Here is a 14,308-nt window from a genome sequence, read left to right as displayed (position 1 = left end):
TCTCCATGAACTGGACTCTGTTGGCTATAAATAGTCTAATCATGATCTTATTCTCCACAACCACCTGAAGCAGCAGCAGCAGCACTTCAGAGCACCAGAGATCCGGGTTCAAATCCCACCTCGGGCAACTGACAGTGTGGAGTTTGCACATTCTCCCAGTGTCTGCGTGGGTTTCCTCCCACTGTCCAAAGATGTGCAGGTTAGGTGAAGTGGCCACGCTAATTTGCCTGTAGTGTTAGGTGAAGGGGTAAATGTTGGGGAATGGGTTTATAAAATCATGAAGAGAGAGATGAGGTGAACGACGGGTGTCCTTCCCCTCAGGTTGGGGTTTCAAGATTAGGGAGCAAATTTTGATGGTGACAGGAGAAAGAGATTTTAAAAAGACTTGAAGGGCACAATTGTTTTTATACAGAGTGGTTCACATGCGGACTAAATGTCTAGAGGAAGTGGAGGATGCAGGTACAGTAACGACATCTAAAAGACATTTGGATAAGTTCATGAATAGGAAAGGTTTGGAGGGATATGGGCCAAAACACTGGCAGGTGGGACTGGTTTAGTTTGAGAACATGGACTAGTTGGACCGAAGGGTCTGTTCTGTGCTCCATGGCTCTGTAACTTGGTCCAATACTAGTCTTAAAACCATTTTCTTGCCTTCCCCATAAACATTCACATAAAAATCAGATGAACTCAGCCACCGTGCCGCCCACTCAGCCTAGTGGGCGGCACGGTGGCACAATGGTTAGCACTGCTGCCTCACAGCGCCAGAGACCCGGGTTCAATTCCCGCCTCAGGCGACTGACTGTGTGGAGTTTGCACGTACTCCCCGTGTCTGCGTTGGTTTCCTCCGGGTGCTCCGGTTTCCTCCCACAGTCCAAAGATGTGCAGGGTCAGGTGAATTGGCCATGCTAAATTGCCCGTAGTGTTGGGTAAATGTAGGGATATGGGTGGGTTTCGCTTCGGCGGGTCGGTGTGAACTTGCGGCCAGTGACGGGTGTCTGCCCCGGGCCGCGCGGCGCCATTTTCCTAACGGCCGCCCTCCCGCCGCTTCCTCGCTCGAGCGACTTCTCCTCCCAACCGCCTTCGGCCCCGCGTGACGTCTGCACGGGGGGATGGGCGGGGCCGGGCCGGGGGATGGGCGGGGCCGGGCCGGGGGATGGGCGGGGCCGGGGGATGGGCGGGGCCGGGGTGGGCGGGGCGGGGCCGGGGAGCCTCACCGTCACCAAGCAACAGCCACCTCGCGCTACAACTGCTCATTCACAAAAACAAACTCTCCTGTCTCTTGAGAACGATAGAAAGGGACAAGGTGAGTAAATGTACCAGCAATCAAAACTGGATTCTGAAGGTCACAAAACTTTAAACTAAAAACGATGTTTCTGAATGGTGTCCATTGTAACAAAATTGACTGCACACATTGAAGAGAATAATTATGATCTGAGACTCCTTACAGAGGCATGGCTTCAGGATGACAAGGATTGGATCCTGAATATCGAGGTAGTAGTCAAATGGGAAGCTCGGTGAAGGTAGAGGCTTGACGCTGCTCATCAAAGTACTAATCACAGGTGTCAGCTTGGATTCAGGTCCTGATTTCTCTGTCCTCTGGGATGTCCCTGTTCTCACAGAGTCAGATATTGGTCTATTCTCTGCTCTGCTAGATTTCTGCTGAAGCCTTGACCCCACACCCCTACACCTTCTGGAACAATAAAACATTCAATTATTCAAGACCCAAGCCACAATCTCCCAACCTGTCAACCATCCCCAGACACAGAGAGTAGTCCTAGCGGGGAATCAAACAAGAAAAACAGAACAAAATTAGAAATAAATAAATGCTCATGCTTAATGTTTGTTCATGGGGAAGTAAACCAGAAATAGGGCTCTCCCACGATTCTTATAGTGCCGCTCTTGAGGCATTCTCTCACCCTAACATCTAACTATTCATACCCAGCTATGATTTATAACAATATTTACACCAGCAGAATTAAAGCATCTGTTGTCGAGTAGACATTGGGATATACAGCATGAAATAGACTTTTCTCTGTCTCATTCACACACATACACATCCATGGGGGTGAATTTGTATTTGCAGATACATTCTATTTTTCTCAAAAAATGTACAATATACAGGCAGTCAATCCATGTAATATTTTGTAAATTCCACGTTGGAAATAGAACCAGTCTGATTGGGATACAGACAGATCCTGACTTCACACCTTTAATGCGTTGTCAGAGCTGAGATGTCACCTTTTGTTATAAAACCTTGAGTTATTTCAAGAAGATGTCTTTCAGGAAATTCCGCGATTTACAAATGAATGATACAAGCAGCCCATACTAAAAGATGAAAGACTTAACAATCCAGGGTTTTTCAATATATCATTTCAGTGCACTGTAACGTTTTTCCATCCATTCTGTGCCTTATGATTTTATTCTCCACAATCACGTGATGAAGGAGCCACGCTCCGAGTGCTAGTCATAGAGATGTACAGCATGGAAATAAACCTTTCATCCAACCCACCCATGCCGACCAGATATCCCAACCCAATCTAATCCCCCCTGGCAGCACCCAGCCCATATCCCTCCAAATCCTTCCTATTCATATACCCAACCAAACGCCTCGGGAAGGCCTTCAGACATTCCTCCCACCTGCTGGCCCACCAGCAGGACCACACTGGGGAAAGGCCTTTCTGCTGTCCCGAGTGTGGGAAGGCCTTCGTGTTTTTCTCTGCCCTGTTGGCCCACCAGCGGGTCCACACAGGAGAGAGGCCGTTCAGATGCCCTGAGTGTGGGAAGGCCTTCAGGTATTCCTCCACCCTGCTGAGCCACCGGCGTGTCCACACGGGGGAAAAGCCCTTCAGCTGCCCCGAGTGTGGGAAGGCCTTCAGCGATTCCTCCACTCTGCGGAGTCACCGGCATGTCCACACAGGACAGAGGCCCTTCAGCTGCCCTGAGTGCGGGAAGGCCTTTAGCCACATCTCCTCCCTGATGAGGCACCAACAGATCCACACAGGGGAGAGGCCCTTCAACTGCCCCGAGTGTGGGAAGGCCTTTACCCAGGCCACCACCCTGCTGACCCAACAGCGTGTCCACACGGGGGAGAGGCCCTTCAGCTGCCCCAAGTGTGGGAAGGCCTTCAGCAGTTCCTCCACCCTGCTGACCCACCAGCATGTCCACACGGGGGAGAGGCCATTCACCTGCTCTCAGTGCGGGAAGGGCTTTACCTGCTCCTCCAACCTGCGGAGCCACCAGCGGGTCCACACAGGGGAGAGGCCTTTCACCTGCCCAGAGTGTGGGAAGGCTTTCAGCACATCCTCCACCCTGCTGAGGCACCAGCGGATACACACAGGGGAGAGGCCGTTCACCTGCTCTCAGTGCGGGAAGGGCTTCACCTACTCCTCCCACCTGCGGAAGCACCAGCGAGTTCACGTGCCATCGCAGGGGGATTGAAGGAGTGACGGCTGAGTGCCATTATCGATTGGACTATCAACCCGGTTCCGGGGACTCCCGGGTTCGAATCCTGCCACGACAGATGGCAGAATTGGTATTCGGTCAGAAATGTGGAGTTCGGAATCTAACGATGAGACCGTTTCAGGGAGGGGGTTGGGGGAGGGGGGGTGGAGAAAGCCCCCATCTCTCTCCCTTGTTCGGGAAGGGAACCGCAATTGTGGGAAAGGATTCACTCAGTCATTCCAGCTGCACCCTTTACCTGGTCTGGCCTACACGTGACTCCAGACCCACAGCAGTCTGGTTGACTCTACACTGCCCTCCCCCCACTGGCAAATGAGCGGGGAGAAACTTAGTTGGACACAGGGTAAGGGTTGAAATTGCTGAGTGAGGCAATACTTCCTCCGGGTTACGGCTGTTCCAAGGATCCGATTACAAAGGGACAACTTGGTGCTTGGTGCTGGCCAATAGTAAAGACAGTGAGGGGGGTGGGACAAGGGGAGGTGTGGTGTGTGCACTTTCACCTTGAGATGTTCAAAAAGCAACTACTTTTTCTCTGCCTTTTTGCTGGGGGGATCTGAAGTTGTAACAAAGTTTGGGTTGCAATAAAGGTTACCTGAACTTAACACCGGGCTCAGACTTTCATTGAAAGCTTTGAGCTCCAAGAGCAGTTTTAAAGCTGCTCATTTCTTTCCACATCCTGCACTAAGTTTAGAACATAGAACATAGAAGAATCCAGCGCAGAACAGGCCCTCGATGTTGCGCTGACCTGTGAACTATTCTCAGCTTGTCCCCCTACAATATCCGAAAAACAACCATGCACTTATCTAAGGAATGCTTAAATCTCCCTGATGTGGCTGAGTTGACTACTTTAGCAGGTAGGGCATTCACGTCCTTCCCACTCTCTGCAAAAAGAACTTGCCTCTGACATCTGTCTTTAATCTATCACCCCTCAATTTGTAGTTATGCCCTCTCGTACAAGCTGACGTTGCCATCCTTGGAAAGAGTCTTTCACTGTCTACCATATCTAATCCTCTGATCATCTTGTATGTCTCTATCAAATCCCCCCTTAAGCCTTCTTCTTTCCAATGAGAAAAGACCCAAGTCTATCAGCCTTTCCTCATAAGACCTTCCCCCCCCCCCCCCAGACCAGGCAACATCCTGATAAATCTCCTCTTCATCTTTTCCAATGCTTCCACATCCTTTCTGTAATGGGGCGACCAGAACTGTACACAATATTCCAAGGGTGGCTGCACTAGTGTTTTGTATAGTTGCAGTGTGATATTGCGGTTCCGGAATTCCGTCCCTCTACTAATGAAACCTAATACACCGTGTGCCTTCTTACCAGCACTATCTACCTGGGTTGCAACTTTCAGGGAGTTATGCACATGGACTGCAAGATCCCTCTGCACATCCACACTACCAAGAATCTTTCCATTGGCCAACTACTCTGCCATCCTGTTATTCTTCCCGAAGTGCATCACCTCACATTTAGCTTCATTGAACTCCATTTGCCACCTCTCAGCCCAATTCTGCAGTTTATCCAAATTTCCCCCTGCAACCTGTAACATTCTTCTAAACTGTCCAATACTCCACTGACTTTAGTGTCATCTGCAAATTTACTAATCCGTCCACCTATGCCTACGTCTAAGTCAGTTATAAAAATGACAAACAGCAGTGGTCTCAGAACATCCTTGTGGACTCCAGACTGAATATTTTCCATCAACCACCACTCGCTGCCTTCTTCCAGTTTCTAATCCAAGCTGCTAAATCACCCTCCATTCCATGCCTCTGCATTTTCTCCATCAGCCTACCGTGTGGAACCTTATCAAAGGCTTTACTGAAGTCCAGGTATACCATGTCAACTGTCCTTTCCTCGTCTACATGCTTGGTCACCTTCTCAAAAAACTCAGAGGTATGTGAGACACGACGTGCCCTTGATGAAACCATGTTGACTTATCTGAAATTAAATTGTTGCTTGCTTGATGATTATAAATCTTATCTCTTATAATCCTTTCCTACAATAGAAGTAAGGCTCACTGGTCTATAATTACCTGGGTCATCTCTGCTGCCCTTTTGAATAAGGGCAGAACATTTGCAATCCTACAGTCCTCAGGTACTAAACTCGTAGACAATGATGACTCAAATATCAATGCCCAAGGCTCTGCTATCTCCTCCCTCGCTTCCCAGAGAATCCTCGGATAAATCCCATCCAGCCCAGGAGACTTGTCCACTTTCACTCCTTCTTGAATTGATAACACCTGTGTGTAACTGACCTCGATCCTTTCGAGTCTAATATCTCGTACCTCATTCTTTTCCTGAGTGAACACTGATGAGAAATGTTCATTTAGTACCTCTCCGATCTCTACAATCTCCACACTCAACTTCCCACTTCTGTCTTTGACTGGCCCTATTCCTACCCTAATCATCCTTTTATTCCTCACATACCTTTAGAAAGCTTTAGGGTTCTCATTTAGCAAATAGAATAAAGACTGCTTCGGTCCTCTCTTTGCTCTTCTTAACTCTCTCTTTCAATCCTTCCTCGATGATCTGTAATTGTCTATCACCTCATCTGTACCATATTGCCTCATCAATACATAAGCCTCATGGAACAGCATTATAAGACACAGAACTTATATCAAAAGATCAGTGTCATGCAACTGATAGAATATATTGAACAAACTTAGATAGTCTTCATCTCTTAGAATGGGTGCGGGCTTTGGTTCATTAATATGTAACAATGTTCTTGAGATGACTTAAGGTTTTATTTTAAAAAAAAAGACATCTCCGCTCAGACAATGCATTAAAGGTGAGATTTGTGTCTGTCAGTATTCCAATCTTGAATCAGACTGGTTCTGTTTCCAAAGTCAGAATTTGTAAAATATTACATGCATTGACTGCCTGCAGATTGTGTGCTTTTTGAACAAAATTGAATGTATCTGCAAATATAATTCTGCCAATACAATTTCACCCCATAGAATAGTGTGTGTGCATGAGAGAATGAGAGTGTGTGCACGGGAGACTGCTGAGCCAGGTGAGGGCCCATGGTTTTCGATGTGAGCAACTGGTATGGATTGAGGATTGGCTGTCTGACAGAAGGCAGAGAGTTGGGATAAAAGTTTCTTTTTTGGAATGGCAGCCGGTGACGAGCAGTGTCCTGCAGGGTTCAGTGTTGGGGCTGCAGCTGTTCACATTATATATTAATGATCTGGATGAAGGGACTGGGGGCATTCTTGTGAAGTTTGCCGATGATATAAAGTTAGGTGGACAGGCAGGTAGTACTGAGGAATTGGGAGGCTGCAGAAGGATCTAGCCAGTTTGGAGGAGTGGTCAAGGAAATGGATGATGGAATTTAATGTGAGCAAATGCGAGGTCTTGCACTTTGGAAAAAAGAATAGAAGCATGGACTACTTTCTAAACAGTAAGAAAATTCGTAAAGCCAAAGTACAGAGGGATCTGGGAGTGCTAGTTGAGGATTCTCTAAAGGTAAACATGCAGGTTGAGTCCGTGATTAAGAAAGCGAATGCAATGTTGTCAATTATCTCAAGAGGGTTGGAACATAAAAGCACTGTTGTGCTACTGAGACTTTATAAAGCTCTGGTTAGGCCCCATTTGGAGTACTGTGTCCAGTTTTGGTCCCCACACCTCAGGAAGGACATACTGGCACTGGAGCGTGTCCAGCGGAGAGTCACACGGATGATCCCTGGAATGGTAGGTCTAACATATGAGGAACGGCTGAGGATCCTGGGATTGTATTCATTGGAGTTTAGAAGATTAAGGGGAGATCTAATAGAAACTTACAAGATAATACATGGCTTGGAGAGGGTGGACGCTAGAAATTGTTTCCATTGGGCGAGGAGACTAGGACCCGTGGACACAGCCTTAGAATTAGAGGGGGTAAATTCAGAACAGAAATGCGGAGACATTTCTTCAGCCAGAGAGTGGTGGGCCTGTGGAATTCATTGCCACAGAGTGCAGGGAGGCTGGGACACTAAATGTCTTCAAGGCAGAAATTGATAAATTCTTGATGTCACAAGGAATTAAGGGCTACGGGGAGAATGCGGGTAAATGGAGTTGAAATGCCCATCAGCCATGATTGAATGGTGGAGTGGACTCGATGGGCCGAATGGCGTTACTTCCGCTCCTATGTCTTATGGTCTCATAGACAGACATGGGGGGGGGGGGCAGGGGGGCAGAGGTGGGGGGTGTTTAGATACATAGTTCCTTGGAAGTTTCATCACTGCTCGACAGGGTGGTTAAGATGGCATTTCGCAACATTGCCTTCATTGTTCACCCCATTGAGTATAGGCGTTGGGACATCATGTTGAGGTTGTACAGGATGTTGGTGAGGTCACTTTCACAGTACTGAGTACAGTTCTGGTGGCCCTGTAATAGGAAGAATACTATTAGAGAGGGTTTGATAAAGATTTACCAGGATGTTGTCAGGACTGGAGGGTTTGAGTTATAAGGAGAGGCTGTGACTTTATTCACTGGAGCACAGGAAGTTGGGGGTGACCTCATTGAGATTGATAAAATTATGAGGAGTGGGAGGTAAGGTGAATAGCAAATGGGTCTTGCTTAGCGTAGGGGAACTCAAAACTAGGGGGCTTTTTTTGAATGTGAGGAGAGAGATTTAAAAGGAACTGGAGGGGCAACATTTTGAAAGAGTGATTTGCATGTGGAATGAACTTACTGAGGATGTGGTAGTTGCCGGTACATTTACAACATTGAAACAGCATTTGGATGGGTACATGAATAGAAAGGTTTAGAGGGATATGGGCCAAATGTAGGCAAATGGGACTGGTTTAGTTTGGAATCCTGGTCGGCATGGACGAATTGGACCGAAGTATCTGTTTCTGTGCTGTATACCTCGATTGAAACCAGTAGAATTCTGATGGCGGCTTGACAGGATAGATGCAGATAAAATGGTCCTTTATGGGGAGGGTCATAGAATTCCGACAATGTGGAAGCAGGCCATTCAGCCCATCTATATCACTCTGGCCCTCTGAACAGTATCCCAGCCATATCCAACCCCTTACTCCATATTTCCACCCTAACCTGTACATCCCTGGTCACTCTGGGTAACTTAGCACGGCCAATCCTCCCTCACCTACACCCGAATCTATAAATTACCTTCTCAAGAATGTAATTTAAATGCAGAGCTTTTCTAAGAAAAATGTCAGTCTTGACTTAACATTGGGACACAGACAGAATTCACACTTATTGTCTCTACTTATAAATAGGGCAACGAGTCTTCGAAATGTAGATTCATTTAGATATAACTGCGTCACTTTACATGTGAAGATATCCCTTTGAATGTGCCCACATCCCTTTGAAATGTAATCTTGTCCATTTAAATCTCTTTATTTGCAGAAATACCCGTTAAAATATCCACGTCCCTTTAAAATGCAGATTGCCCCCTTTCGATATGACGCCGTTCCGTTAGATGTGGGAATATCTGTTTAAATTGAGCCGTGAGCTTTTCCAATGTAGACAGGGCTCCTGGAAACGTGGCAGTGTCCCCCCCTGCAGCTGCAGAGCGAGACAGGAGAGTTTGTTTTTGTGAATGAGCAGTTGTAGCGCGAGGTGGCTGTTGCTTGGTGACGGTGAGGCTCCCCGGCCCGGCCCCACCCACCCCCCGTGCAGACGTCACGCGGGGGCGAAGGCGGTTGGGAGGAGAAGTCGCTCGAGCGAGGAAGCGGCGGGAGGGCGGCTGTTAGGGAAATGGCCAACCATTCACTCTTACCCACTGGGGGGTACACATTAATCAGTCTCAGGGGAGCATTCGTGTACATAACGTCGGCGACGAGGAGGCGCCCGCCCACCACCTCCTTAACCTTGGAAATGGTGAAGTTGCCTCCTCTCAACAGGATACCCAGGCCGGAGGCGCGGCTATCGTTGCCCCCCGACCAAACTGACGGCCCATGGGCCCATAAGCTCGACCATCTCCTGTAGCTGCTGAGGTGCGGTATCCCACACTCCTGCAGAAACTGGACGTCGGCTTTAACGTTGGCCAGGAAGGCCATCGTAGAAACACATCGCGTAGCCGATTTGATGCCACGCACATTGATGCTGGCAACTCTTATCCCCATTTTAACAGTTTACAAGGTTAACAGTGTCCATTTGCTGCTGGTCTTGCCCCTCCGGGGTAACTGTGTGCATTCCCGTGGTGACGGCAAACTGCTGGACCATCCCAGGGCTGAGGTAGCTGTCCGGCTCCACGCTGGAGCCATTTCCCTGCTCTGGTGTCTTCGGGCCTGCAGTGTTTCACTCAGTACATCAATCTAATATCAGTTAACGATTAGTTCCTCACGTATACGTCACCAACATACGAAAAAGGACGGTTAAGAAGGCATATGGAACACTGGATTTCATCTCTTTAATGGCTGATACAGCACCCACAATCCCATGCGATCAATAAACCGTTCTATCGGCTGTGAGCAGTGCTGATGGTGCGCATGTGTGATATCGACTTGGGGCCCCGCCCCTCATCGCTCTGATGGACGGGGAGACGAACCTTTGGGAAACCCTGAAGGACCGGAAGGAGCCTGGTCCTCCTGCCAATCAGAGCTCTCCTAATGTCTGAATGCGGATGGTTTTGACAATGAGCTTCTGAAGCTGCTGCTCCACCTCTCTCTCTGAATGAAGGTTGAGCTTTATCCTAGGTTGCAACTTCCTTCCTCTGTTTAACATCTGGGAGTACCGCACTCTCTTTTCTCGCCCCCTTTCCTATTTCTTTTCTTATCCTTGGGTTCAGCTGTTGGTTTGTCGGAGCTGAGGGAAAAAGAAAGTCAATCGAGGTGAAGGGACAGACTCTGGAAAAGGTTGGTCTAGATCTGTGCCTGTTAATGTTTGACAGGCTTTGTTTCCTGAGCCTGACACATTTACTTGTCTGGCAAAAAAGGATGGCGTCTTGATCCATGTTGGGGATGGAAGTGGATTATGCTGTGGGTGGCTTGCTCGTAGTAGTCCAATAAGTATTGGATAAGTCATCATGACACACAAACCTTGAGTTATTGATTGTTTATTTGTGAGCTCGCAGGGAGAGCCAAGTCGACCTAATAATCACAAGTCACTCTGATGACAAACAAAGTTGTGTGATTATATAGGTCACAATCATTTAACAATTCGCAATCTGTTAATTGCAGGATATTGAGCAAACTGAGGCACTTTGCCCAGTGACGTAGTGTCTGGATAGTGTTGGTTAGTAGCTGATAAGTATACAATAGGTCCTTGCAAAGAGAAGGATATTCCCCACCCAAGGAAAGAATTTGTTTATCAGGTAGCAGTACAGCTGCAAGGCAGACTGTCTCTATTGAACCTGGGAAACACAATGATAGCCTGGGAAACATAAGCTTTGGCAAGCAGGCACTAAGCTGAGATTGAAAGTGATTTCCAGGTTTTTAATATGTGACCGGAATATAATAATTCTCCCCCAATTCCTTCCTTCTTTCCTTTCACCAAATCAGGAGGTCAGTTCAGAGGAACCTGCAAAAGGAGGGATGTAGCGGACCCAGTGGGGCTTGTTGGCGATGGGGGTTTAGAGTCGCCAAGGTGACTGTCATACTCCAGGTCACCAGGATCAGGAGAGAGAGTGTCAATGAAACCATTCATTGGTGCGGAAATGTCAGAAATGAGAAGCAGCACAAGTTGGGAAGATGCTGGGATATTTGGCATGAGAAGACAGCTGAAATGGGCACAGCACTGTTTCTGGAAAATAATGCTAAGTGCTCACAGAACTAAACCAGCAATGAGAAGAACAAGGCTCTGGAAGAGAGCGGAAGCCCAAAAGCCAAGCCAGCCACCCATCCATGTCTAAAGGTCCCAATGGGGAGTAGTGTTATGGAGGGAGGAGGATGACTTGCCAATGTGGGCGGCAATATTTGTAATGTCACTGGAGTCAGGGATGTAGGTACAGCAGTCAGAGCCGATAAGGGCACAAGTGCCTCCTTTCTCGGCTAACAGGGAGTCGAGGGCCATGTGACGTTGGAGAGCAATGCTGCGGACAGTGACCATCCCTGCATTGAGCAGGTCAAAGGCTGAAGATGTGGCATTGGCAATCTCTTCAGGAGTGGTAGCAATTCACTAACCTCAAGCTGGAGGGTAGCATAGGGAAGGGAGAAGGTAGAGAAAAGGTGCTGAAAGGGTGTGAGCACTCTCTTGATTTGTGATTTGGAATTCTCAAAAGGGAAAGTGTGGGAGTGGTAAAGGAAAGGGACAACATAACCTAAATATCAGCTGCCAGTCCAGGAGGTAGGCAGCCAGGGCTAGGCCGTATGGCCACAAATGAAATCAGTGCCATTGAAGGGCAACAAATGATTGCATTGGGTTCCAATCCAAAAGGTGGGAAGTGAGGAATTGATGGCGGTCTTGTTGGGATCCCTGAGGTTAAGTATGCTCCTGTCTGCAGTGGGCTGGTAAGCAGTTGAAGTAAGGAGTAGGGAGTGCAGACACTTACTGAAACCCACCTGCCATCCTGAGGGATGCTTACTCTTGATGCAAATACTTCCTAGAGGTGGAGTTGTGGCTGTGAGATTGGTGAGGAACAGGGACGGGGGTGTACGGGAGGGGTTGTATTTTTTTTTCTTCCCCATCCCCACACTACCGCCTAACTGCGGGAGTGCTTATATTTCCCCCTGCATCCATGTTGCGTGTGCAGGTGTGCGACACAGTGAAAGACAACAAGTGCACAAATCTTTATTCAACTTCCACCACCAGGAAGAAAGGAAATACCTGAGTGGCCAGTGACAAGCAATGCCCTTCTCAGAGGGTAATGCTGCATGATCAAATAGTGAGGGGGAGGGCAGCGATCAAATCAAACTAGAGTTGGAGGGGGAAATAATACACTCCACTCCCAGCGGTACCCATCTCTCTCTGAACAGCCCAAAGGTGTTAGTGGGCACCGCTTGCTCCTTCTCCAGAGACACCCTGGCTCTGACATACCCACAGAGGAGGGGCAGGCAGTCGGCCATAACGACCCCCTCCATAGCCTGCTGCCTGGACCTGTTTATGGCCAGTTTGACCAGGCCAGGCCCAGGAGCAGACCCAAGAGGAGGTCCTGTGACCTGTCCTCCCCACTTTGCACTGGGTACCCAAACATCACAGGAGAGATAGTATTGAGGCTCGAATGTATCCATTGTATATCCCACTGATTGCCAGCGGAGGTGGGTGTTATCCCCGTCAGAGTTTGGGGTGCTCACCCACTTAGGAAACCAGGGGGATGTGAAAGGTTGTGACAGCAGCAGAATGACCCTGATGCAGCCCCCATTCAGCAGGGTCAGATTCATTAAAAGGTATGGATCTCAGGGGGATCCCTCCCTTGGAGTGGATGGGAATATGGGCACAAACCCAGCAGCTACAGCGGCTGTCCTTTTCTGCAGAAAGGTATGTCCTGTAAAGAAAAGTATTACACTGTAATTCCTGTTTACTACAGATTATCAGGCTATCCATTGTGTCCCAATCAAACATAGTCAGTGAAAGAAAGATAAGGAAGAGTGCAGTGAAAGGCAGAATGATCAGGCTGAGCCACTCACGGATGAAGGCTGAAGATGTGTCTCTGACGGGGTCTTCTGGTCTTCCTCCAGGAGGTGGCGCTCGTTTGCATTGTGTTGTGTGTGTCCATGCGGCCTCCCCTTGACCCTGACTGCTGACCGGGTAACCCAGCAGGACTAGGAAGGGGCCTTTCCATCTCAGCTCCAATATGGCCCGGTCCTAATGCTGAGGCTTGGCGTACCCGTGACTGTAAACTCTGAAGAGTTTTGGTTAACTGATGCAAATATTTCCCACTTGTCCAACAATGTAGTGGCATTGGGATGGTTTTGATTCATCTACAAAATACATCTGCTATTATTAGACAATATCGTTAACAATGTACGCGACATAATTCTATAAAAGCAAGTTGTAGACAAGTAAAAAGGCTGACCAGGCAAGGAGGTGGTTAACAACCTCAGGGCATCCCTCTTACATCATGCATCTTGTTTGTTTACAAATTAAACACGCTTCAGCTCTTTTCCTAGCTGTTTTCTGGAAATCTGGGTGCCACCAAGTTTGTAATAAGTATTACCATTTCCTTCTTGCCCAAGTGTGTACAATAATGCACATAGTCAACTGAAGTAAGCAGCAGCAAAGAAGGAACACAAACCAGTCCATCAGGGATCCACCTACATTTCGGTTTGAGTATCAAAGGAGTACCATATTTGAGGCCATAGTTTGTACTCTTCAGCAGGGGGCCTCCCCTGTGATTTCAGTCCCATACCCAGGCCTGGAATTCCTATCCCCATATTGTCACTATCCGGGTTTTGCTGGGGATCCAATGGGACCAGAAGTTTGGGGTGTCAGGCTGCCTGCTTGGCAGCAGCATCCATCTGCTCATTCCTTTGGAAGACTGTATCCATTGCCTCAGCCTGAGCTGAATATCTTGATAGCTGCCAGATTGATTGGACAAAACGACATTACTATTAGTCTGCCCTGTGGGGGTTACAAATCCTCTATGTTCCTACAAGTCTCTGTAATCATGGGTCACACCAAAAGCACAGTGAGAGTTGAAGATCTCAACCCCCAGGAGAGGGTGTCTCAGTTCCACGATCGATCAAAAAACTCGAGGAGTATGGTCTGCTTCAGCAAGGTTTCACACTTTAATTAGTAACGGCCGGGCAAAGATTTGTCCAGCAACACAGATATTAAAATATTATGTGTTCCTTAGAGAAACTGGGTGATTAACTTGGAACACAAAGCAATTTTCATATGTTTCTTATGAGACAGTACAGCATGAAATGACATAATGGACAACAGGTTAATCCTGGGAAACAATATTTCCTGGGAACAATGTTGTTTCACACGCATTATCTCCTCATACCTGTGCTTCAAGGTTAGC

General features: G+C 47.9%; 3 protein-coding genes across 5 annotated transcripts in view; 2 read left to right on the top strand and 1 right to left on the bottom strand.

The window, feature by feature from the left end:
* The window catches only part of LOC148145045 (uncharacterized), a 103,293-nt gene that overhangs the window by 10,792 nt on the left and 78,193 nt on the right, over nt 1-14,308 (bottom strand). The gene's annotated exons all lie outside the window — the stretch shown is intronic.
* LOC148145048 (uncharacterized) overlaps nt 1-14,308 on the top strand; it is a 112,813-nt gene that overhangs the window by 55,810 nt on the left and 42,695 nt on the right. The gene's annotated exons all lie outside the window — the stretch shown is intronic.
* LOC148145050 (uncharacterized) lies at nt 423-3,438 on the top strand. Its single transcript, XM_087975746.1, has 2 exons — nt 423-459; nt 2,555-3,438. The coding sequence occupies exons 1-2, from the start codon at nt 423-425 to the stop codon at nt 3,436-3,438; spliced, it is 921 nt and encodes a 306-aa protein (XP_087831872.1).

Source organism: Chiloscyllium plagiosum, unplaced genomic scaffold, assembly GCF_037043375.1.
Source record: "Chiloscyllium plagiosum isolate Xiang-an unplaced genomic scaffold, Cpla_swu_hap1 HiC_scaffold_27, whole genome shotgun sequence".
Classification (NCBI taxonomy): domain Eukaryota; kingdom Metazoa; phylum Chordata; class Chondrichthyes; order Orectolobiformes; family Hemiscylliidae; genus Chiloscyllium; species Chiloscyllium plagiosum.
The sequence above is the reverse complement of the archived record's forward strand: the minus strand, read 5'-3'. Positions and strand labels throughout refer to the sequence as shown.

Excerpts from the sequence above, each read along its gene's own strand:
- LOC148145050 (XM_087975746.1), top strand. The coding sequence starts at position 423 with ATGCGGACTAAATGTCTAGAGGAAGTGGAGGATGCAG. Across the intron at positions 460-2,554 it reads AGAGGAAGTGGAGGATGCAG|CACCCAGCCCATATCCCTCC; the intron begins GTACAGTAACGA and ends CCCCCCTGGCAG.